Here is a 24,489-nt window from a genome sequence, read left to right as displayed (position 1 = left end):
TGAGAAACCTAATTTTTTGTGCAGATGTCACTGAACTTTCAGTATATCTTAAAATATTTCAAAGAAGGTGATCTGGGAAACAGTCAGTGCTCTGTAATATACTGCTGGTAAGTTAATTACTCCTTGGTCGAGGTCGGAATGCCATACTACCATGCAAGATATGGTAGAAGTAATAAGAGTTTTATGGGTAGTATGCCATTTCAAACTGGTCTGAGAATCTCTCACTTTCATGACAAGTCGGTCCACTCTGCGGCCATCTTTGGAACACTCCCAGGCAGCTATTTATGTAAATAAGTGGCATAAAAGTACAGCTCCTATCTACTTGAATGGAGAGACCGAAATCTCCCAAACAGTTGCTCAAAATTAGAGGTAGACTGATATATCGGTTTTACTGATTAATCGGTGCCGATAGTTGCTTTTTGGAACTGTCATCATCGGCAAAAATCTATGGCGATAGTTGCCGGTAGTTTTTTTCATATTTCAAACTAAGAGTCCCCAGTGTGTTTCAGGCTTGTTTATTTTTAAAAGTCCAACGTTATGCACCAATTTTTTTCTGGCTATTTTTGGGAGTTTGGTTGAACAATAAACTGCATCTGGAATTTTATTAATTTAGGACTCTTTTTGTGTGCCCATCATATTCTAAGGAAAGAATAAGATTTTTTTTTTACATAGTTTTTAAAATCGATTTATACAATCGGCCGATTAATTGGTTATCGGCCTTTCCCTCCACCTTAATATTCATTTTGGCAAAATTCACTATCGGTTCACCTCTAATCAAGATTACAATCAAAAAACATATTTAAAATCAGCAGTAAAATCTTACAGCTATGTTCTCATAAATTGTGCTTTTTTAGCTCAGATCACGCTAATTAACACTGTTTTTCAGGCTGGTTCAGCAAAAAAGCATGCGCGTTCTCGAGTTAACTGACAGGTGATGTCTGTATCTAAAAGGTAACTGGCTCTTTTACCTGTAAGGTGGGACTTCCTTCTCTACATTCGTTGGCTGTTCCAATTTCTCCCATTCATTTTAATACCGGTGGTCAGTCTCTGGCTAATCAGTCTTTGCACTGGATCACTTATTGTAGACCAGAGTTTGAATAACATTCAGTTTGGTTGGTTGGTGTTAAAGCTGTTTACTGGACTTGGTTGCACATAATTGAACTGCATCCGAGTTCATTTGAAAAGTACAGTACAGTTCACAGTTAGTATGAAAGCAGTTCGGCCTAATTTTCTCAAGTGAACAAACTATTGATTTATAATTTGCACAGGATCACTTACTAGAAATGTCTCTTTGCTGCTTGTCATGCATTCTTTTCAAGCCAAAAATGCAACAGCATTGGAGGAATTGAAAGTTGCTTTCCATTTGTAGCGTTTTCTCCTCCTGAGTCAGTGCAGTACTGTAGTAGTAAACAGCTGCCTTTAGTTCTCAGGCTACGTTCACAACTGCAGCGGAATGTGTTGTTTGTTCACATGATATTTTAGATGCAGCCCATATCAGATACTGGTCTGAAAAGCTGATGCTCATGTACTGACCCGCATATGTACACCGATCAACCACAACATTAAAACCACCTGCCTAATATTGTGTAGGTCCCCCTCGTGCCGCCAAAACAGCGCCAACCTGCATCTCAGAATAGCATTCTGAGATGCAGTTCTTCTCACCACAATTGTACAGAGCGGTTATCTGAGTTACCGTAGACTTTGTCAGTTTAAAACAGTCTGCCCATTCTCTGTTGACCTCTCTCATCAACAAGGCATTTCCATCTGCAGAACTGCCGCTCATTGGATGTTTTTTGTTTTTGGCACCATTCGGAGTAAATTCTAGAGACTGTTGTGTGTGAAAATCTCAGGAGATCAGCAGTTACAGATATACTCAAACCAGCCCATCTGGCACCAACAATCATCCATGCAATTATCTAATCAGCCAGCCAGGTGGCAGCAGTGCATAAAATCTTGCAGATACGGGTCAGGAGCTTCAGTTAATGTTCACATCAACCATCAGAATGGGGGAAAAAAATTGATATCAGTGATTTGGAGTGTGGCATGATTGTTGGTGCCAGGTGGGCTGGTTTGAGTATTTCTGTAACTGCTGATCTCCTGGGATTTTCACACACAACAGTCTCTAGAATTTACTCCGATAAACATCCAGTGAGCGGCAGTTCTGTGGACGGGAATGCCTTGTTGATGAGAGAGGTCAACAGAGAATGGGCAGACTGGTTCAAACTGACAAAGCCTACGGTTACTCAGTTAACCGCTCTGTACAATTGTGGTGAGAAGAATATCATCTCAGAATGCTGTTCTGAGATGCGGGTTGGCACTGTTTTGGTGGCATGAGGAGGACCTACACAATATTAGGCAGGTGGTTTTAATGTTGTGGCTGATCCATTTATAACATTTCCTGAGCATGCAGATGACAAAACCTGGCATGTTATAATTCAAATTGTAATTATCCATTATCTTTAACATGGATGGGACACTTAAGCTAATCTAATAATATACACTATATTGCCAAAATATATTGCTATATCGCTCACCCATCCAAATAATTGAATTCAGGTGTTCCAATCACTTCCATGGCCACAGGTGTATAAAATGAAGCACATAGGCATGCAGACTGCTTCTACAAACATTTGTGAAAGAATGGGCCGCTCTCAGGAGCTCAGTGAATTCCAGCGTGGTACTGTGATAGGATGCCACCTGTGCAACAAGTCCAGTCGTGAAATTTCCTCGCTACTAAATATTCCACAGTCAACTGTCAGTGGTATTATAACAAAGTGGAAGTGATTGGGAATAACAGCAACTCAGCCACGAAGTGGTAGGCCACGTAAAATGACAGAGCGGGGTCAGCGGATGCTGAGGCGCATAGTGTGCAGAGGTCGCCAACTTTCTGCACAGTCAATCACTACAGACCTCCAAAGTTCATGTGGCCTTCAGATTAGCTCAAGAACAGTGCGTAGAGAGCTTCATGGAATGGGTTTCCATGGCCGAGCAGCTGCATCCAAGCAATACATCACCAAGTGCAACGCAAAGCGTCGGATGCAGTGGTGTAAAGCACGCCGCCACTGGACTCTAGAGCAGAGGAGACGCGTTCTCTGGGGTGACGAATCACGCTTCTCCATCTGGCAATCTGATGGACGAGTCTGGGTTTGGTGGTTGCCAGGAGAACGGTACTTGTCTGACTGCATTGTGCCAACTGTGAAGTTTGGTGGAGGGGGGATTATGGTGTGGGGTTGTTTTTCAGGAGCTGGGCTTGGCCCCTTAGTTCCAGTGAAAGGAACTCTGAATGCTTCAGCATACCAAGAGATTTTGGACAATTCCATGCTCCCAACTTTGTGGGAACAGTTTGGGGATGGCCCCTTCCTGTTCCAACATGACTGCGCACCAGTGCACAAAGCAAGGTCCATAAAGACATGGATGAGCGAGTTTGGTGTGGAAGAACTTGACTGGCCTGCACAGAGTCCTGACCTCAACCCGACAGAGCACCTTTGGGATGAATTAGAGCGAAGACTGCGAGCCAGGCCTTCTCGTCCAACATCAGTGTCTGACCTCACAAATGCGCTTCTGGAACAATGGTCACAAATTCCCATAAACACACTCCTAAACCTTGTGGAAAGCCTTCCCAGAAGAGTTGAAGCTGTTATAGCTGCAAAGGGTGGGCCGACATCATATTAAAACCTATGGATTAAGAATGGGATGTCACTTAAGTTCATATGCGTCTAAAGGCAAATGAGCGAATACTTTTGGCAATATAGTGTATCTTCAAATGATGTAGAATGTCATCTTGATTGATAAAACACTTTTAAATAAGTAATTTATAACTGTATGTTGGAATTATCATCGAAGCTCAAGAGTGTTAAGAATGTAAAATTAGGTCTTCTTATGAGCAAAACATACCATAAAATCAAAGGACAGCAGGATAACTAAGTAGAGTTATCAATAATTATCTGTCTCTCTATCTATCTGTCTCTCTCTAAATGTTTTCTGTTTTCCATTTACTTGCTTGATTCACATTTTGATAGGTTAAAGTTTCAGAAATATAGAAACTTTGGTTTCTGCACTAGTGTCACAAGCAAAGAGCACTGTTACATAAATCTACCTCTGTATATTTTCATGCTCATATTTTATAATGTGTAATCCAAACTAATCTGTTGAAGCCTGTAATTTTATTTATTTTTTTCCTTAAAAAGGAACCGAATACGTTAACTAAAATACATGTAAATCAAGTGTCCAAGTAATGATTGTTCAGTTAGTTTGATGTAAAAAATCACATTAAATCTGACCTGTGTCCCATATGATGGAAAAATCTTGGGCCACAATCAGCTGTTGTGTGAACGTATCCAACATGGCCCAAATCAGATTTTATTTATTTGTTTGTTTTTTTATCAATTTAATTCAACATTCATCTTTTGCATGCTTGATTTATCTGGTTTAATATAGCATTTAGTCTAAAAAATTAAAAATTATAATACATATATATATATATATATATATATATATATATATATATATATATATATATATACAGGTGCTGGTCATATAATTAGAATATCATCAAAAAGTTTATTTATTTCACTAATTCCATTCAAAAAGTGAATACTTGTATATTATATTCATTCATTACACACAGACTGATATATTTCAAATGTTTATTTCTTTTAATTTTGATGATTATAACTGACAACTAAGGAAAATCCCAAATTCAGTATCTCAAAATTAGAATATTGTGAAAACGTTCAATATTGAAGACACCTGGTGCCACACTCTAATCAGCTAATTAACTCAAAACACCTGCAAAGGCCTTTAAATGGTCTCTCAGTCTAGTTCTGTATGCTACACAATCATGGGGAAGACTGCTGACTTGACCGTTGTCCAAAAGACGACCATTGACACGTTGCACAAGGAGGGCAAGACACAAAAGATCATTGCAAAAGAGGCTGGCTGTTCACAGAGCTCTGTGTCCAAGCACATTAATAGAGAGGCGAAGGGAAGGAAAAGATGTGGTAGAAAAAAGTGTACAAGCAATAGGGATAACCGCACCCTGGAGAGGATTGTGAAACAAAACCCATTCAAAAATGTGGGGGAGAACCACTACGCACAGACGTATGCAAGACATGGGTTTCAGCTGTCGCATTCCTTGTGTCAAGCCACTCTTGAACAACAGACAGCGTCTGAAGCATCTCGCCTGGGCTAAAGACAAAAAGGACAGGACTGCTGCTGAGTGGTCCAAAGTTATGTTCTCTGATGAAAGTAAATTTTGCATTTCCTTTGGAAATCAGGGTCCCAGAGTCTGGAGGAAGAGAGGAGAGGCACACAATCCACGTTGCTTGAGGTCCAGTGTAAAGTTTCCACAGTCAGTGATGGTTTGGGGTGCCATGTCATCTGCTGGTGTTGGTCCACTGTGTTTTCTGAGGTCCAAGGTCAACGCAGCCGTATACCAGGAAGTTTTAGAGCACTTCATGCTTCCTGCTTGTGACCAACTTTATGGAGATGCAGATTTCATTTTCCAACAGGACTTGGCACCTGCACACAGTGCCAAAGCAACCAGTATCTGGTTTAAGGACCATGGTATCCCTGTTCTTAATTGGCCAGCAAACTCGCCTGACCTTAACCCCATAGAAAATCTATGGGGTATTGTGAAGAGGAAGATGCGATATGCCAGACCCAACAATGCAGAAGAGCTGAAGGCCACTATCAGAGCAACCTGGGCTCTCATAACACCTGAGCAGTGCCACAGACTGATTGACTCCATGCCACGCCGCATTGCTGCAGTAATTCAGGCAAAAGGAGCCCCAACTAAGTATTGAGTACTGTACATGCTCATACTTTTCATGTTCATACTTTTCAGTTGGCCAAGATTTCTAAAAATCCTTTCTTTGTATTGGTCTTAAGTAATATTCTGATTTTCTGAGATACTGAATTTGGGATTTTCCTTAGTTGTCAGTTATAATCATCAAAATTAAAAGAAATAAACATTTGAAATATATCAGTCTGTGTGTAATGAATGAATATAATATACAAGTTTCACTTTTTGAATGGAATTAGTGAAATAAATCAACTTTTTGATGATATTCTAATTATATGACCAGCACCTGTATATATATATTTATAATTTCATTTCAGTAATTTATTTTATTACTTTATATTCTCATTCTTTGTTCTTAATTGGTTTTAAAATGGATTTATATCAATCTTATGTTTTCTTTATCATTTTTAAATAAATAAACTTGCCTTGCATTTGTGAGCTTCGATAATAATTACATTTCAAATTACTTCAGCAAATGACTTATAAATACTACATTATCCATCACTACCCTCTACATTGTGAGTAAATCACTTGCATATGCAACCAAATTTTATGCTCTGCAACTAAAATATATCTGTTATTAGCCACTGGCTAGTAAATATTAATCTTTTACTCGACACAGATTGTGTTGTGTAGTGGTGAAGAAGAACTTAAGCACTGCGATCCTTTTACTGAATAAAAAGCTGCCGATTTAAAAACCTGCGTGTTGTGTCACATGAGCGCACACTCTGAAGGAAATTGACCTTATTTGGCTGCAGTGGGTCCATACTACAAAATGTAGTAAGTGTAATAAATGTGTAAATATAAATATTTAAAGGGAAAATCATACATTATGAAATATTTAATAAACTTTAAAAAACGCTGTAAATATGGAAGAATTTGACAACTTGGCTATGCAGATTGGCTATTCAAATCTATGAAAGGTTTTTTTACAAAACCTAAAGTTTTTACTTTGTACTTTTGATATAGTAGCACTTAAATTATTTTTATAAAAAAATGTTTTAATTATTGTTATAAGTGGAATTATATTTCCATGATTAGGTACCAACATTTATTTATTTTATTTATCTTTTTATTTTATTTTTATTTTTAAATGTGACCGCTTGTATCATTAATATAAATGCAATTTCATGAAATCCTATAAATTGATAAAATGCTAAATTTGTACTTACAAATTTTTTGTTTTTGTTTTGATTGTAATACTAAAAAGCACAATATGACAAAATGTACAATTGCTCATACTATATTGCTTAAAGTCTTATATGAATACAATATATATATATACAGTGCATCTGGAAAGTATTCACAGCGCTTCACTTTTTCTACATTTTATTATGTTACAGCCTTATTCCAAAATGGATTACATTCATTATTTTTCTCAAAATTCTACAAACAATACCCCATAATGACAATGTGAAAGAAGTTTGATTGAAATAGTTGCAAATTTATAAAAAATAAAAAACGGAAAAAAATCACATGTACTTTCCGGATGCACTGTATTTGAAGATGCCCCCTTCTCAGTTTATATCTTTTTCAGTTTTTAGTTGCAGTACGCTTACATGTCGTCAAAAGTCTTACGAGTAAAAACAAAAATGTACTAGCCAATGGTGATTCTTTCACCAACTTGTCTGTAGAGGGTTGCATCAAGAAGGTTTTTCTCCAATACATACTGATATATTAGATAAAATGTGGAAAAAGTTCAAAATAATGGCTAATTCTAATTTTAAGTTAATTATACATTTAGTAATGTTGGCTGTTCAGGCCGGTGTCTGATGTGGACTACATTTAAAATTTACTGTGAAAAGCCTTACAAATGTATTTTTTTTTTAATCAGATTTGAGCAGAAAATCTGATGTTGGCCTCATTCAGCTGCGGTATGAACGTAGGCATAGTGGTATTTGTGAGTCTACGTTACTGAGGTTCAGGACCAAATGAAACAATGGAGTAGGGGTTAAATTGAACTTGTTTTCCCATCAAGAATTGGAACAAAGTGTGATTAACAGTCTGAAAATCTTTATGAAAATTTTTTATGCCTGCTCAATATGATCAGTACCTTTACATTTGAATTAACATTGTCATTGACACTCAGACAGGTGTGTGCTCTGTTCTGAAGCTCTGTGTTCTCACTTTGAATAGTAAGGCAAAGCTTTATTTCATGTGATTATTTTATTTCAGTCTCTCACAGAGGTCAACTGTAGCGTATCCTTTGGAATGGATCAGAGTAACGTTCAGACCAAGCCGAGATCTACAGATATAATCGCTGAGATTGACGCATCAAACGAGAAGCTGCAGGTAAGTGCTAATGTTGATGTGAGCTCACGGTGTCTTAAACAGTACTTTTAAACAATGAAGTTTTCTTTTCAATAATCTCACATAAGGTTTTTCTTCATGAATAGGCGGCCTTCACAAAGTTCCAGTTGATTATTGAGCGTCCATACAATCATTTAAATGATGTGACCTGTGATGAATGGACCGCCAGCTATCATCTGCTGCCATTTATACCAAAGTCTCAGAGGAAAGTTCATGCAAATTTCACCATGAATACAACTGTGCTGAACGATAAACTTCACGTGACTGCGGTAAGAGTCCGCATGATGAACAACTGTTTTTACTTTGATTTCTGATCAGTAAATGCTAAGATACTTGTAGCCCAAGAGGCATTTGTTGTTTTATTTTTTTTGTTTCTTTAATTGAGAGTTGTTAACTGAAGGTGTCAAATATTGTAGGAGGCGTACAAGAAATTTGCGGAGCACTTCAAGAGTCACTTTGAGATGCAGGTGCAGTGTGATGTGGCATCATTCGAGGAGAGCCGACTGCAGGATCTGCTCATCCTCATGACTCAGAATCCATTACAGTCTCTACGATCACTCCAGGAGGACTTTCAGCAGCTCTGGGATCAAAGACTCTCACATCTGCTGGACAGACGTCAACACTATTTGCAGGTATCATCATGTGTTTTCTTTGGAAACAAGGACCCTTTCTGTGAATTTCAAACTTGTTTCTTTTGTACTAACTCAAGTCTTTAGGTGGCTGTAGTTTCTAACTCGAGTCAAGCATCACTGTTACTGTTGCTCATACCAAACAAACAGTAAATATTAAACATTCAGTGTGTAAGTCATCCTGTTACAGACAGGAATGATCCCTCAAATCATGTGTCTTGTTGAGGAGAGGTGTGCTGTTACTTACTAAGAGATCACACATGCCTTTTTCACTTGAAGAAAAAAAAAAATCCAATAGACTTATATTGGAGGGACTCTAGTCATATCTGACCATTATAGTAGGGCCCTATGAAGTCTGTTTCATTTTTTTTCTCTCAAATTGTGTTTTCCATAAAAATAAAAATAAAATTATTCCATGTTTTAACATTCTATTTTATTATCAGATGGGTGTTTAATCAAACAAATATATAAAATTTTAATCAAGTATAATCATTAATAAAAATAAAAAAGCTGTTATTTTTGGTCAAACAAAGTGCTGTACGACTGAGCTTCACAGTATGAAAACATTGATGGAAAAAAATCTTTGATTTCCTGTGGAGCAAAATTGCTACGGCTGAATCACAGTGTTCTGATATTCTCTGCACTCTTGCTCAAGTGATATTGATTAAATATAGTAATGATAATATAATTCATATAAAACAATGAAATGTTCAATTATTATAATATGAGTGTTAGTAGTAGTAGTAGTAGTAGTAGTAGTATTAGTAGTACTGGGGTCGACCAATGGTGAATTTTGCATATGCTGATAACTAAAATTATGGAAAAGGCTGATAACTAATATATTTAAAATATATATTTATAGATTGTAAATTTATAGAACATTTCTTGGTCCTCCTTTCTGTGTCGGGAACAGATACAGAGGCTACAAGAGTCCAAAAGGACAACAATCCCAGATGCAGTCCAGTTGTTGAACCAAAATAATAATTACAAAATAAAATAATAACAATAAACAGAAAAAAAAGATTTGTTGCATAACGTGAACTTTTGACTATAAATAAGCCCGAAACATACCGGTGACTCTTATTTTTAAATGACGGAGTCTTGCCTCCGTTACAATACTCTTTAATAAAGAATTTACCAAATTAAGTTTTTATTAGCCTATATATTTCACCAGATGAGGTGTTCTGTGTATATGTATTTTACCAGATTAAGTTTTTTTTAAAACTATTATTCACAAGATATGAAATTGGAGACCGATATAACAAATCCCCACAAGGTGTCACTAACTACGTTTCTATCCAAGGATTTTTTGCGAAAAAAGTTTTAGCACATCAAAATAAAGCTGATGGAAACGCAAATTATCGCTAAAATTTCACAAATGTCGACATAACATTTTTCCGTTTAATTCTAGCGCATAAACTATGTCGATACTTCAAATGTCACGAAAAACTGGTTTGGAAACACGTTTTATCGAGAAAATTGGCATTAATGCAAAAATGTAGTGTCATGTGACAGAATTTACCCCAATCATTAGTCTGTGTTAATCATGACGACAAGGTATAGTATCCTTGAAAGCCAATTTATTGTACATGATTATGGATTGATCTTAACGGCATATCACAGATCCGATGCTGCAAACATGACACTTCTAGGAGTGCCAACACAAATATCTCATATCATGCACATCGATAAGTGCACGGAGAACAAATTAATGGCCACTGTTTGCGATTAATTTAATCCATCCGTTTATTTATTGAAGTTGCTTTTCCACACCATTCAAATTAATAGACGGCAGTCTTGAAATTAGCCCATAATACAAAAAAACATATAATTTCTGTTCACAAAGATGTTTTAACATAAAAATAAATACACAATACTAGGAGAAAAGCATCAGTGTTCTTTTTTGGAACACTAACATAACCCAATTCTATGAAATTATTGTTCATACTTTTGAAAAAATGCCGGCAAAATTCCCTGTATTAAATAAAATAAATTAGCCTACCAAATGAATAAATAATTAAATAAAATAATTAATTACCAAATGAAAAAATAAAATTTTTAGACCTATATATGCCTTTTCTTTACACAAAATTAAATTAGCTTTACCCTGTCCTGTAGATGAAAAAAGTCGGCTGAATGACATTCTCAGAATGTTCTAAACTTTTTTTCAAGACTATAAACTTTCAGAACTATTTGTCCAATGCTGAGTTCACTTTCAGAAAACTAGCTTTTGAACATTTTAAAACTTTTAAATATTTTAAATCTAACACTCTTTACCTCGGATCGCATTTGCTGAGCTTCTTCAGAAAATGTAAATTGCATTATGATGCTAAAATTAATTTAAGATGATAATCAAGTTCAGTTGGTCATTAAAAATTGCTGGACAAATATACGGGACATAATGCAGTTGTGATGGCAATGCTTTAGATTAGATGATTGTTAAAAATAGCCTATTGAATATCAGTAATATATCTTATGTAAACCCTGATATTACACCGCATCAGTTTTTCTTTAATAGCTGTGCACACAGCATATACACATCGATGGATGGTCCATATACTAAGACTGAAAGTGTCCCCACTACTTGGTGCAGGTTGCCAGCTTGAACAGGGCCATGATGATTCACTTTCGGGTCAGAACCGGTGGCAACCTATGATAGGTGCAACATCAGGACCAACATTACAGTCCTATCAGAAGGGCAGCAGCTCCCTTTTGATTGCAATTCCTCCTCTTCTGATTACTGTTATTTGTGAAATGAAAATGACAGTAAGCTGTCTAATTTTAATGAATTGTCTCAATACTCTCCCCATTTTACAAAACTTTGGAGGAAAAAAATCAGGGACATCTGGGAGGCGAATTAGCGATAAACACACATTTCTGTATGGAAACGGCTTAAGGGCAGATTTCTTTTGCGATAAACCAAAACTTATGCGACAAAGTGTTTTTTTAGGCATGACGTCATCACGCACACCATTTTTATCAATAAAAGGTCATTTTGAATTGAAACAGGCAGAAGACGGCAAATTTCCCAAACTTTTTTTTACGCATTTTCACTTTGTCGATAACAAAATAGCGTGAAAAGCGGATGGAAACTAGGCTATTGGCTGTTTTTATTTCACCTCTAGAGGCCGCTGTTACGCTGTAGAAAGAAAAAATATATCTGCATCTATTTTTGCCGATAACCATTAGTTCCAAAAAGCAACTATCGGCACTGATTAATTGGTAAAACCGATATATCGGTCTACCTCTAATTAGTACTACATTAAATATTACTTTCTTTACATTAGTAATTATATTTCTGTTAAAATGTCTTCAATTTCATGCATCCATTTAAATCGGCTTTTATTTTATTTTGTAGTGAAGTCCATTGAGTTCCTGTGTGTGTTCGACGGTAGTTTTTAATAATCTCCCCATGCGTGCAGACTATACATTTAAGTAAATCCTTTTGTGTTTAAAAAAAAAAAAAAATCACAAATAGGCTAAATCGCGATTTTTGAATTATTCCGATTAATTAATTGATTAATTGTCAAATTCAGTTAGATTCTGCTATTTACTCTTACCTTCACTTTGGACTCAATTCTTTCTCAGTTCTCAGTTTTGCATGGGCGAACCCCAATCACGTTTTCTTCAGAAAATGCTAAAATGTAGTTGATGATAATCAATTGGTTGACTTCTGTAGTTCACAATAAATGATAACTTTCTCAAAGTGTGTTACTAAGGTGCCATTGTGTTAATTTTGATCAGAAAATGGCAAGTGTTGTGAAGGTTCTGGAGGACGGTTTGTCCAAACACACATTGACCGTGTCAGAGGAGCATGAGGAGAGAACTCGAGCGATACAGGAGTTCAGTGCTTTGCTCAGATCTCCAGACACTGCTGCCATCATACAGCTGCTGGAGCGACACGCTTTTCAGCGTATGAAAGTGACCGAGTGTCTGAACACACATGTCGTAAGTCATGTTTTTATTTTGATGTTTTATTTGTTTGTTTTGGCCTGCATTTCTTTTCTAACCATTGTGTTTGTCTTTCAGGCGGTGTTACATGAGTGTCACTCTGAGATGTCCCTCCTCAAATCAGCCTCGGTGGAGTCTGAGCTGCATCTGAAGGAGCAGAGGAGAGAGACTTTAGCTCTGCTACAGACTCAAAACGGCACCCTGCCCAAAACGGAGGCTGAACTCCTGCAGGATAATCAACGCCTGTCACTGCAGCTGCAGCAAACACACAAACAGATGCAGGTATAACTAAAAAAAAACTGCTTCACTCACGTCCTCAAATTTCTGCATTCTTTATCACTGAAGAGTGGAATCTTCTTTAAGTCTCTGATTTCTCATTTGGGGCATGTCAATCAAAGAATCATGGAGTAAGCTAATTAATAATGGTCACTGGTCACAAACTGATATTACTGAAAGTTGACTCAATTTAGCACAATTATTTATTTTGTGTACTGTTGATGAACAGTGATGAGGCTTACTAGAAAATGCTCCTCATTTAGCTGTTTTATGAGGTGACAGATGCAAACAAGCGACATTTCCAATCATGATAATAAATCTCATCAGGCAGCATGAGAATAAAAGACGTAAATCATCAATTACACACCTAATCCACAACTTTTGCTGTTTGATTTGCACTACTTCTACTATAAAAAGCCAAAATCACTTTAACTCAAATCATATTGCAATTTTGATTAATCAAACTTTTTAAATAGGTACTTTCCTAAATAGGACATTTTCACCATTTTGCTCTCCCTTGTTGCTTCTCATTTTTAAGGGCATTCAAACATTTCAAGTAAAACAGTTGTGTTTGTCTGTCAGGTCATTCAGGAGCAGATGAATGATTTGAAGGCCCAGGCTGATGCCTCAAACCAGAAACATCTGCTTCAACTCCAGGAACTTGATGTCCAGCTGAAGGAGAAGCATACACTCATCCAGACCTTGGAGAACAAACTTGAAGAGTCAGAGGTGTGTTAATGATTGGTTGTTTTTCTGTTTATGCTGGTCATATTTGTGGTGCCATGAGAGGGTTCTAGTTCTCTCAGCATCCACATCATCATGCTTCTCTCTCCGATTATGTCCTGCAGTCACTGGCTAAGAGGAACTTGACACCTGGAGCTGCTGAACTGGAGGCTATGAAGGACAAACTGGTGAAAATGGAGCTGGATCACATTGCAGTCACCACAAGCCATGAGAAAGAGTGTGTTTACTTTAATTTGACCTCCCAACAATGATGCCTATTCATTAACTACTGTGTTTACCTGTTGTGTAGTGAAGTTCTACACTTTAATTTGGGAGTGTGGCATTAAATAGTAGTTTTCTGTGATGTATTTTGTTCTAGGATTTCACAGATGAGCTCAGTGTTGGAGCACAGAGCAGAGGTCATTCGCAAGCTCAAAGAGACCCTCAGGAAATTGCAACAGGAAGACGAGCAGTCTTGTAAGTGTGTTTGACAGCTGAGAGGATGATGTCCTCTTTGAACTTGGGATGCACCGATACCGTTTTCTGTTCCGATAAAAAAAAAAATATATATATATATATATATATATATATATATATATATATATATATATATATATATATTTTTTTTTTTTTTGGAACACTTAGATATTTAATTAACTTGAAAATGATTAATTTGTAATAATAATAATAATAATAATTATAAGTACTATTAAAGAGCACCTATTATGGGTTTTAATCATGCCTAATTTTGTTTTAAAGGTTTCATACAATAGATTTACATGCATCCAAGGTCAAAAAACACTTTAATTTGCTCATAATTTAAACTGCAGCATTACCTTTTTTTCCCAGTGTCAAAAACGACTCTCGTTCTAAAGGATTCATTCTAAACGCCTCCTTTCAGAGAGCCTACTCTGCTCTGATTGGTCAGATTTCCCAGTCTGTTGTGACTGGTCTACCGCTTAGTGTAGTGTTTGAGGGCGGGTCAAAGCTGTTCACGAGCAGCCAATGAAGACCAGAGGTGGGTTTTTTGTTACCAAATTACGTAGGTTAGTACAGGAAGTAAGTCTGGATTTACTAACGATTCATTTCAGGTGTTCAGAATCGGTTCTTTCTTTTAGGAGTCAATAACTCCATTTGTCGTGAACTTTGATTTTTGAAACTTTGCAGACTTTTTTACATTCACAAACAGCTATATAACACACTGCATGAAAGGTAATATTTGAAAAACCATAATAGGTGCTCTTTAAAATTCATATTAATGTCTTTATGAATAATATTAATAAACATTAGAATGTAATTATACAATAGTGATGTATATCAGTTGTAATTTCTTAAATTTGAAACTAGCTAGTTCATAATACTTAAAGGAAAAGTTCACCCAAAAAATGAAAATTCTAATTGATTACTCACCCTCATGCCATCTCAATTGTGTATGACTTTCTTTTTTCTGCAGAACACAAATGAAGATTTTAGAAGAATATTTCAGCTCTGTTGGTCCTCACTATGCAAGTGAGTGGTGACCAGGACTCAGAAGGTCCAAAAAGGAGATAAAGGCAGCGTAAAAGACTCCAGTGGTTTAATATATGTCTTCTGAAGCGATATGATAAGTGTGGGTGAGAAACAGATCAATATTTAAGTCCTTTTTTCTATAAATCTCCACATTTGACCAGCCTCAACCAGTAGGTGGCTGATTGTGAAAGTGAAAGTCACTTCCACACCAGAATGTTCAAGTGAATCTGTAGATTTAAAAAAAGGACTTAAATATTGATCTGTTTCTCACCCGCACCTATCATATCACTACAGAAGACGTGGATTAAACCACTGGAGTCATATTAATTATTTTTATGCTGCCTTTGTCCTTTTTGGACCTTCAGAGTTCTGGTCACCATTCACTTGCATTGTGAGGACCAGCAGAGCTGAGATATTCTTCCAGAAATCTTTGTTCTGCAGAAGAAAGAAAGTCATACACATCTGCGATGGCATGAGTGCGAGTAAAAGATGAGAGAATTTTCATTTTTGGGTGAACAATCTCTTTAAATATGCTTTTCGTTTAAAATCTGTTGAATTGCTGCTCCGATTTTGAAATCAGTACATGTATTAAGCAAACTGATTTATCGAGCATCTATATCTGAGATGTAGTTCATGTGAAGCACTCTCATATTGCATGCCGCTCTGAGAGCTGAAAACAGCAGTGCATCTTGAGCCCTGTGCATGTTGAGTGTGTTTGATGCAAAGTGGTGCACATTCACTCTAAAGCACGCAGCACATGCAGACTTTCAATTTATTTATTAAACACAGCCTTTTGAAATTCACTAACCTATCGTATGTCTTCAAGAGACTTTAAATAAAATGCACTAGTCAAGTGGACTATTTTAATGGTGTTTTTATGGACAGTAACGGCCATGACTAACACACAGTTCAGTCTAAAAAGTTCAGTTTCTGAGCCGATTGCGATCCAGGTGTCGGATCAATGCATCCCTACTTTGAATGTTTTTCACAGTCACTTTTAACAGTGTAAGGGAAGCTTATTTGAAACTGTCGCTTCCTAAGTCAAGAGCTACTCATAACTTAAAGTATGTGTTCAACAGTCCTGGACAGCGATGAGGCCAATATTAATTTAGGCTCAAACATCCGAGCGTTTGCTTCCCTCAAAGAGAAGAAGATTGAGGAGCTGCAGAAGAAGAACGCTCAGATTGAGAGGTAATTCGGACAGATTCCACACACACACTGTCACTTCTACACCAAAATCTGGACCATGATGTTCTTATCCCATTCACCTGTGCTCTCTCTGGCCACCTTATTTCCTGTCTCACCTCTGCTGTCCATCAATCAAAGAGAGAAATGTCAAATAACAGTTGTTGTCGTTCGTGTTTAGTTTGGTGAGTAAGCAGCAAGAAGAGATCAGTAAATGGAAGCGCAGAGCTTATAAGATGAAGGAGAGTAAAAAGGACGGTCTGTGCACACCAACCAAACGGCAGCCAATTCTGACCGAAACCGAAGTGAACTCCCCGAAGAAGATGTTTTTGGACTCTCCTAAGAGCAAGTTCTTTGACGTGCGCTCTTCTGTTCCCATCAGCCTCAACTGCCCCACACAGTTCTTTGATAACTCCAGTCTCGGGACTGTGCCAGGTAATGACACCCCTACAATACATCTCTCAATGTTCATTTGACTGTTTACAGGTCATTCATTATGATGTTTGTCATATCAGAGGTGTCATGTTTAATGTCCGAGCCTGACATGGAGTCTTCAGACAGTGATGAAGAGGGTAATGTGCATGTGATGGGTGTTAATAATTGTGCTTTACACTAACACACTATGATTGGTGCAACTGACTGGTTTCCACAGTGGCTCTTTTGAAGATGTGGTGTTTTTTCAAGGGTGTTTATGGATTTCTTAGACCAATTTGTGGCAGGATGTGACAACTTGATCTCTTCCATTATAAGCAACAGAGCGATATACAGTGGAAACATCCATTATGTTGTCATATTACAAGTCTTTAGTTGCTGTAAAGCAGTGTTAATTTTGTTTTTTTGTATTAGTCATAGTATTAGGCTTTTGACAATAATGGCCTTTAAATTTAATACATATTTTGTCATGTCATTCATTAATTTTTGTCAGTTGTGGCGTACGATTTTACTTTTATAACATTTTAGTTGATAATTTTGTGCAAAATGATAATAATGCATGTCAAATTGTAGCCAAAATTAAACATTCAAACATTTAGGAAAATGGCTAAATATTTATTTATTTAAACTAGGGATGCACCTAGAGATGCAAGAACTAATCGATAATTATCGATAATGAAAATCATTGACAATGAATTTAATTATCAATCAGTTGGATATATGCCACGAGCATGGATAATCTCTGTCCGTTACATTTGCATGATGAACCTTGTTTGAAAAATTACTGAGACAAGTTGAAGTGGAAAAACACGACCCAAGTTGTCCAGCACACGAGAGCACTTTAGAAACACTTCAAAGAAGATCATAATTTTTTTTTTTTTTGGAGCTTCAAAAGATAAATCTCCATTCACTTGTATTTTAAGGACCTACTGAGCTAAGATATTTTTTCAGATTAACATTTTTTATTGATTCATATATTAACAAATAAAAGCAAGAACATTTACAAACAGAATCAATACTTAACCCTCTCTATTACTACTACCCCCTCACCCCAAATCCACCCACAAGAATACCCCAGTGGTCCCACATGATTATAGACACACAAAAACAAATATAATTAAAGTATGATAATAACACACATAGTATCTACACCTCTCTCTCCACTGTCCCTCCCCGAGAGCCCTCCAAAAATGCCAGATATTTGACCCACTTTCCCAAAATTACAAATTACCCAATCCTCTAGATACCTCTTCTTCAAAAGCTGCCACCCTTCCCATCTCTGCACACCACTCTGGAAATGATGCTGCTCCATCTGACTTCCAACCCCTTAAAATGACTTGTCTGCCAATCATAACACTTGTCGGAACCCAATTTTCTATAAATTTGTCCCCCAATTTTTTGACCGCCCCATTGCCCAAAACACAAAGTCTGGGGCAAAGTAAAACCCGAGTGCTCAAAACGTCACACAAATAACTCTGAACCCTCAACCAAAAATCTTTAATCTTAACACACTCCTAAAAGACATGAGTCGTGTCTCCAACTTCTGATTGGCAACGCCAGCAGGTGAGTGTGTCTTTAAGACCAAGACTATATAATCTAGAGGGGGTCCAGTAAAATCTATGTAAAATCTTAAATTGCACAGGTGAACCCTTGCATCTCTAGATGCAGACTTGACATTTTTTTAGAATCCTAGTCTCCAATACCAAATTCAAATCTTTCTCCCATAATCTCTTGATAGAAGTTAAATCTACATCCCTCAGACTCTGAATTAGCAGGGAGTAATACAGGGGTATTAGCAGTGGGTGGGTGTTCTACTCCCAAAAACCGTACAGAGCATGTGGCGTAGCTGTAAATACCTATAAAACTGAGATCTGGGAATCCAAAAATGATTACCCAAATTCTCAAAAGATCTCAACACTCCACTCTCATACAGGTTGCTGAGTGCAGCAATCCCCCTCACAATCCACTCTGACCAAGTGAAAGGGGACTTATTGATACATAATTTGGGGTTCAGCCATATGCTTGAGGCAACATTGAAATAAATGTCTGAATTAAATACTTTGGCTCTTGTCCAAATCACATGCAAATGTGAAATAACGGGGTGTGACTTAACTTCTCTGGTTAGTTTGATAGAAAGGCTTTGCAATGTTAAAATAGGGGCAAGGACTTCCTGTTCAATAGAAAACCAGGGAGAGGCTCTTTCAGGTGGAAGTGACCAATGAGCCAAATGTCTGAGACTGAATGCATAATAATAAAACAAAATCTTGGGTAGGCCTAGCCCATCTTTGTAAATCGGCCTATGTAATTTGTTGAAATGTAGTGTGGGACGTTTACCATTCCAAATGAATGACTTTGCTATGCTATCAAATTGCTTGAAATAAGAGAGAGGGACATCTATAGTGAGTGACTGTAGCAGGTTTTTGAATTTTGGAATACAGTTCATTTTAATAACATTAATCTTCCCAATCATCGATAAATGTAATGAAGACCACCTGTACACATCACTCGAAAACCTTTTAATTAAAGGGTCAAAATTAACTCTAACTAAATCAGACAAATTTGCTTTGAATAAAATCCCCAAATATTTAATGCCCTGTTTGGGCCACTGGACGGCGCCCAGCTGGAAGGCCGTTACTGGACAGTACGCTGTCAGAGCCAAAGCTTCAGATTTAGACCAATTGACTTTGTATCCTGTGAACTTGGAAAAGGAATTAATAATTCTGTGGAGGCAAGGCATAGATCTAGTAGGGTCAGAGACAGAAAATATCACCTGTGTAAAGCAGAAGCTTATGCGCCACACCTCCCGCCATCACCCCTGGAAAATCATCCTCCTTTCAAATTGCGGCTGCTAATGGTTCCAGGGCAAGACAGAACAATAATGGGGAAAGAGGGCAACCCTGCTGGGTGCCCCTGTCCAGAGTAAAATAATCTGAAATTAATCCATTTGTTTGTACCGCTGCTACAGGGTGTCCATAAAGTAACTTAATCCAACCAATGAATGTACTCCCGAACCCATACCTTTCCAAAATCTTAAAAAGATAATCCCATTCGAACATATCAAACGCCTTTTCAGCATCAAGTGAGATGGCAGCGACTGGAGACTGATCATTCGCTACTGACTACATGATATTGATGAAACGCCTAATATTATCAGAAGAACTATGGCCCCGAATAAACCCCACCTGATCTATATGTATAAGAGATGTCATAACTTAATCAGTTAGCCAAAATTTTTGACAAAATTTTTGCATCTAGCTGGAAATTGGACGGTAACTTTTACACTCACTTTGTCCTTTTTAAGAATCACACTGATCCGAAGGGGGCCTGGGTAGTTCAATGGTAAAGACGCTGGCTACCACCCCTGGAGTTCGCTAGTTCGAATCCAGGGTGTGATGAGTGACTCCAGCCAGGTCTCCTAAGCAACCAAATTGGCCCGGTTGCTAGGGAGGGTAGAGTCACATGGGGTAACCTCCTCGTGATCACTATAATGTGGTCCATTCTCGGTGGGGTGCGTGGTGAGTTGAGTGTAGTTGCCGCGGTGGATGGTGTGAAGCCTCCACATGCGCTATGTCACTGTGGCAACACGCTAAACAAGCCACGTGATAAGATGCGCGGATTGACAATCTCAGACGCGGGGGCAACTGGGATTCGTCCTCTGCCACCCGGACTGAGGCGAATCACTACGCGACCACGAGGACTTAAAAAGCACATTGGGAATTCCAAATTGGGAGAAAAGGGAAATAAATAAAAAAATAAATCAGACTGATCCGGGTGTCATGGTTGGCGGAAGCTTTCCGTTCTTTAATTAATCTGTGTAAACTTCTAGCAAAGTGGAGCCAATTCTGTAGCATAAGATCTTAAAAATTCATCAGCAAAACCATCTGGCCCCGGAGCCTTGCCTGTAGGTAAGGCCTTAATCAAGCTCCCACAAGGTTATCTCAGAATCAAGATAATTTTTTTGCTCCGTCGTCAGTTTAGGGAGATCTAATGGTTCCACAAATTTCCTAATATCTTCATCAGTGGGCAAAGGTTTGGAACTATAAAGATCTAGATAGAACTCTTTAAAGGCATTAGTAATATCAATGGCCAATGGTAGAAAAAGACACTCTCTCTGCTTTATATATCTAGCCAAAAGCTTCCCTGCTTTGTCCCCCGACTCAAAGTATGACTGTCTCGCCCTGAATAACCAAAACTCCACTTTCTGTGACAAAATAGCAGAATTCTCTGAGACCATCAGACTACATTCTGCGCTTCAGCTCTGCCTCTGCACTCTTAATGTTCCCTTCCAATTCCACGAGTTCTTGGGCTTTGGATTATTTGGTAAATGAGGCATACTGTATGATCTGACCCATAAGAACCACCTTAAGTGCCTCCCAAGCCACGCCCACAGAGGATACTGAACATTGATTTCAGTCTTTAACATTTGTTGGAAATCAGGATTTTGCAAAAGGGTTACATTAAAGCGACAACTATATGATTTCTTTTTCTCCGTATGTGGCAACATCTCTAAACTCACCAGGGCGTGATCTGAGACTATGATGTTTCCAATTGAGCAATCAACAACAGATGAAATGAGGGACTTAAAAAAAAAAAAAAAAAAAAAAATCTATTCTAGAATAAATCTTATGGACTGATGAAAAAAAGGTATAGTCCCTACCAGATGGGTTCAAAACTCGCCAAATATCTGCAAGACCAAGATTTTTTCACATCCTGTGAAGCATCAGTGTTGCTCTAGGGGGCTTACACACTTTTGCTTCACTATGATCAAGGACTGAGTCCATCAATAGATTAAAGTCTCCTCCCAATATTATATCATGAGGGGTGCCAGCGACTTGCAACATCCCTTCAAGATCTATAAAAAAGCCCTGATTGTCAGTGTTAGGTGCGTATATATTAGCCAAAATCAACCTTTGCCCCTGAATGTCTGCTAAAATAATAATGAATCTTCTTAATTTATCTTTACTCTGTTTGAGACATTTGAATTGTAGATGTTTATTTATCAGTGTAATGACTCCCCTACTCTTACTTGAGACAGCACTAAAGAAAACATGTCCACCCCGTATATTCCCAAATTTTTCAGCTTCCTGGGAGGAAAGATGTTTTCTTGAAGAAACACTATATCACATTTCTTACGCTTAAGACAAGAAATAACCTTCCTTCTTTTTATGGGGTGCCCCAACCCATTCACATTCCACGTGGAGAAAGATATCCCACTCATATTAACATTTGACATTTTGATATAATAGAAAAATAAATTGTATGTCAAAAACAAGATTATACAGACCACTTTCCCCATTAGTGTAACAATCAAACCCCGAACCCCCCCAAACCCTCCCCCCAAAAAAGAAGAAAAATGTGCGCATTAACCCCGCACACGACAGCGCCAACCAGCGACAATCCCTCTAAACTCAAAAGGTCCATGTACGCCTACGAGAGCCCCCGCGACAACTTTGCCATCGGATTGCTCAGTTTTGCCTCGTAAATTTGTGAGGCAAAATTACATAACAGAAAATACTTTGTAAAACAAACCCCTGCCATTTGACAGAATAAATGCAAAGAACGTCTTGAAGGTGTGTTCCTCCACAAAACAAATTCCAGCCGATATAAAGCCATTCAGTTTCCTTGGACATCCAAAAATTGTTCAGTGAGCTGGCTGTTTATGAGTGCAGCAGATGACGTAATCATTCCAATGTCCCGCAAAAATACTCCACAAAAACAAACTCCAGCCAGCAGGAGTGAATGAACAGATTCATCCGCAACTGTCCCGAAACAGTGTTATTCCACAAAACAAGCTCCAGCCGCTAGGTGGAACCAGCACAAAAAGAAAGAAAACAGGCATCCCAGTTCCTCAGATGGTCAAGAGTCAAATTCACTCGGAGGCCGCATAAAAAAAATACGCCATGACTTAGTCCGTCAACTTTATAAAAGACATCCTTTGTGTGGGCATGTAGATATTTTGCAGTCATCCATAGTGTCCATTCTCAATCTGGCTGGGAACCTCAATGCAGAAGTTTTTTGAAGGAGTGTCATTCCACAAAACAAACTCCAGTCGCTAGGCGGAGCCAATGTAAAAAGAAACAAAAATGACGCCCAGCTTCCTCAGACAGTCGAGTTGATGAACAGTGAGTCAATCCACTCACACGAGAAACAGCCAATTGTTTACTCACCCATTGTTTCAATGAAGGACAGTGCTTGTTGGGGGCATAAAAATACTTTGCAGCCATCCTTGGTGTCTATTCTCAGTTTGGCTGGAAACATAAGTGTAAAAGCGACCTTCCGTTGATGTAAGTTTCTTTCATTCCTTGAACCGATCGCGTTTCTCTCTTGTCGAATTCGCAAAGTCCGCGAACAAGAAAATATTGTGATTCTTCCAAGAAAGCTTTCCTTTGCTCCTTGCCAGGCACAACATGAGATCTTTATCAGATGATCTCAGAAATTTTGCCAGAATTAATCGGGGCTTGTCTCCCTCAGCAGATCTGCGAGCCGGGACTCTGTGAGCTTGATCGATTTCCAGCTTATGGCCTGTTATGTCGAGCGGACTCGGGAAGAGCTCGTCCAGGAATTTCACCATATCTCTGCCTTAATGCTCAGGAATTCCAACAATCCGTACGTTATTCCTTCGGCTCCTATTTCCGAGATCTTCCAGTTTTTCCAAAATGCTTTCCAGGCCTATTTTGGTCGTGGGCGGATTAGCGGATAATTCCCTTTCCGATGACTCCAGATAATCGATCCGTTTCTCAACATCTGCCACTCTTGAAGCCAACTCAGAGAATTTTGTTTCCATCACCATAATCGATTGATCATATTACAGCAAGATCCTCCAAGTCAGCAACAGCCTTCGTCAGCATCACTGAATTTCCCTGGCCGTGCCATCCAAATCGAGTCCCCGGTCTGCAGGCCCAACAGAGGTTTCAGCTTGAGCACGTAAATGTCTTTTAATGTCTCCAGAGCCCGAGGATTTTGACTTCTTTGCCATGTTTACTCCAAAGAGCAAATATGTAACTGGGTGTATCGAATCTCACCGGATTATAACATGAAAATAATAAAAAAAAAAAAACGAGCAAAGTGCGCAGAGCTCATCATTTACACTCCCGATAAGATGTTTTTTCTAATTTTCTTCAAATGTGTTCTGGTGAAGGAAGACATTTTTACACACAAGGGATATCATGAGGGTGAGTAAATAATGAGAGAATTTTCATTTTTGGGTGAACTATCCCTTTAAGAGTTGTTTCTCTACAGCGCACGACTTACATTTTACTGCTATTTTCTCCGTTTCATTATTTATACGTTATAAATTCATAATCAGGCACGTATTTCCATTTTGCAAAAATGTTTGTCTTTACCACAAGCGGGTTAAACGAGCGAGCGCATCCGCGTCAATCAAACCGATCGCAGTGGAGAAAGGGAGCGCAATCATTTTTATTAAACTTGTGCAACATCATACCTCCATTTCGGTTTCAATGTAATAGTAATCAGTTGTTCAGCTTTCATGGATATCAAACTGATGTCTCAGAGGTCAAAGTGTGTCGGTTTTTAATGTTTCAGATAATTTCCCCCAGTACCGCCACTCCCTATACGCATATTATGCAGTCTGCGTAGGGCACCTACTAACTAGGGGGGTACCAGAAACTCCACTAGCTCCCCTTCCTTGCACTTAATTCAAGGACCTGA

The 24,489-nt window shown here is 38.0% G+C and overlaps 1 protein-coding gene across 1 annotated transcript in view; it reads left to right on the top strand.

The window, feature by feature from the left end:
- The window catches only part of LOC127445107 (centromere-associated protein E-like), a 62,304-nt gene that overhangs the window by 35,405 nt on the left and 2,410 nt on the right, over positions 1-24,489 (top strand). The window contains exons 42-51 of the mRNA XM_051704904.1: positions 7,979-8,095; positions 8,200-8,382; positions 8,530-8,745; positions 12,487-12,690; positions 12,772-12,975; positions 13,552-13,698; positions 13,818-13,930; positions 14,072-14,169; positions 16,281-16,392; positions 16,568-16,821. Coding sequence (XP_051560864.1) covers positions 7,979-8,095; positions 8,200-8,382; positions 8,530-8,745; positions 12,487-12,690; positions 12,772-12,975; positions 13,552-13,698; positions 13,818-13,930; positions 14,072-14,169; positions 16,281-16,392; positions 16,568-16,821 — 1,648 coding nt within the window. The remainder of the gene's footprint in view (positions 1-7,978; positions 8,096-8,199; positions 8,383-8,529; positions 8,746-12,486; positions 12,691-12,771; positions 12,976-13,551; positions 13,699-13,817; positions 13,931-14,071; positions 14,170-16,280; positions 16,393-16,567; positions 16,822-24,489) is intronic.

The sequence above is a fragment of the Myxocyprinus asiaticus genome, chromosome 8 (assembly GCF_019703515.2).
Source record: "Myxocyprinus asiaticus isolate MX2 ecotype Aquarium Trade chromosome 8, UBuf_Myxa_2, whole genome shotgun sequence".
Lineage (NCBI taxonomy): Eukaryota > Metazoa > Chordata > Actinopteri > Cypriniformes > Catostomidae > Myxocyprinus > Myxocyprinus asiaticus.
The sequence above is the reverse complement of the archived record's forward strand: the minus strand, read 5'-3'. Positions and strand labels throughout refer to the sequence as shown.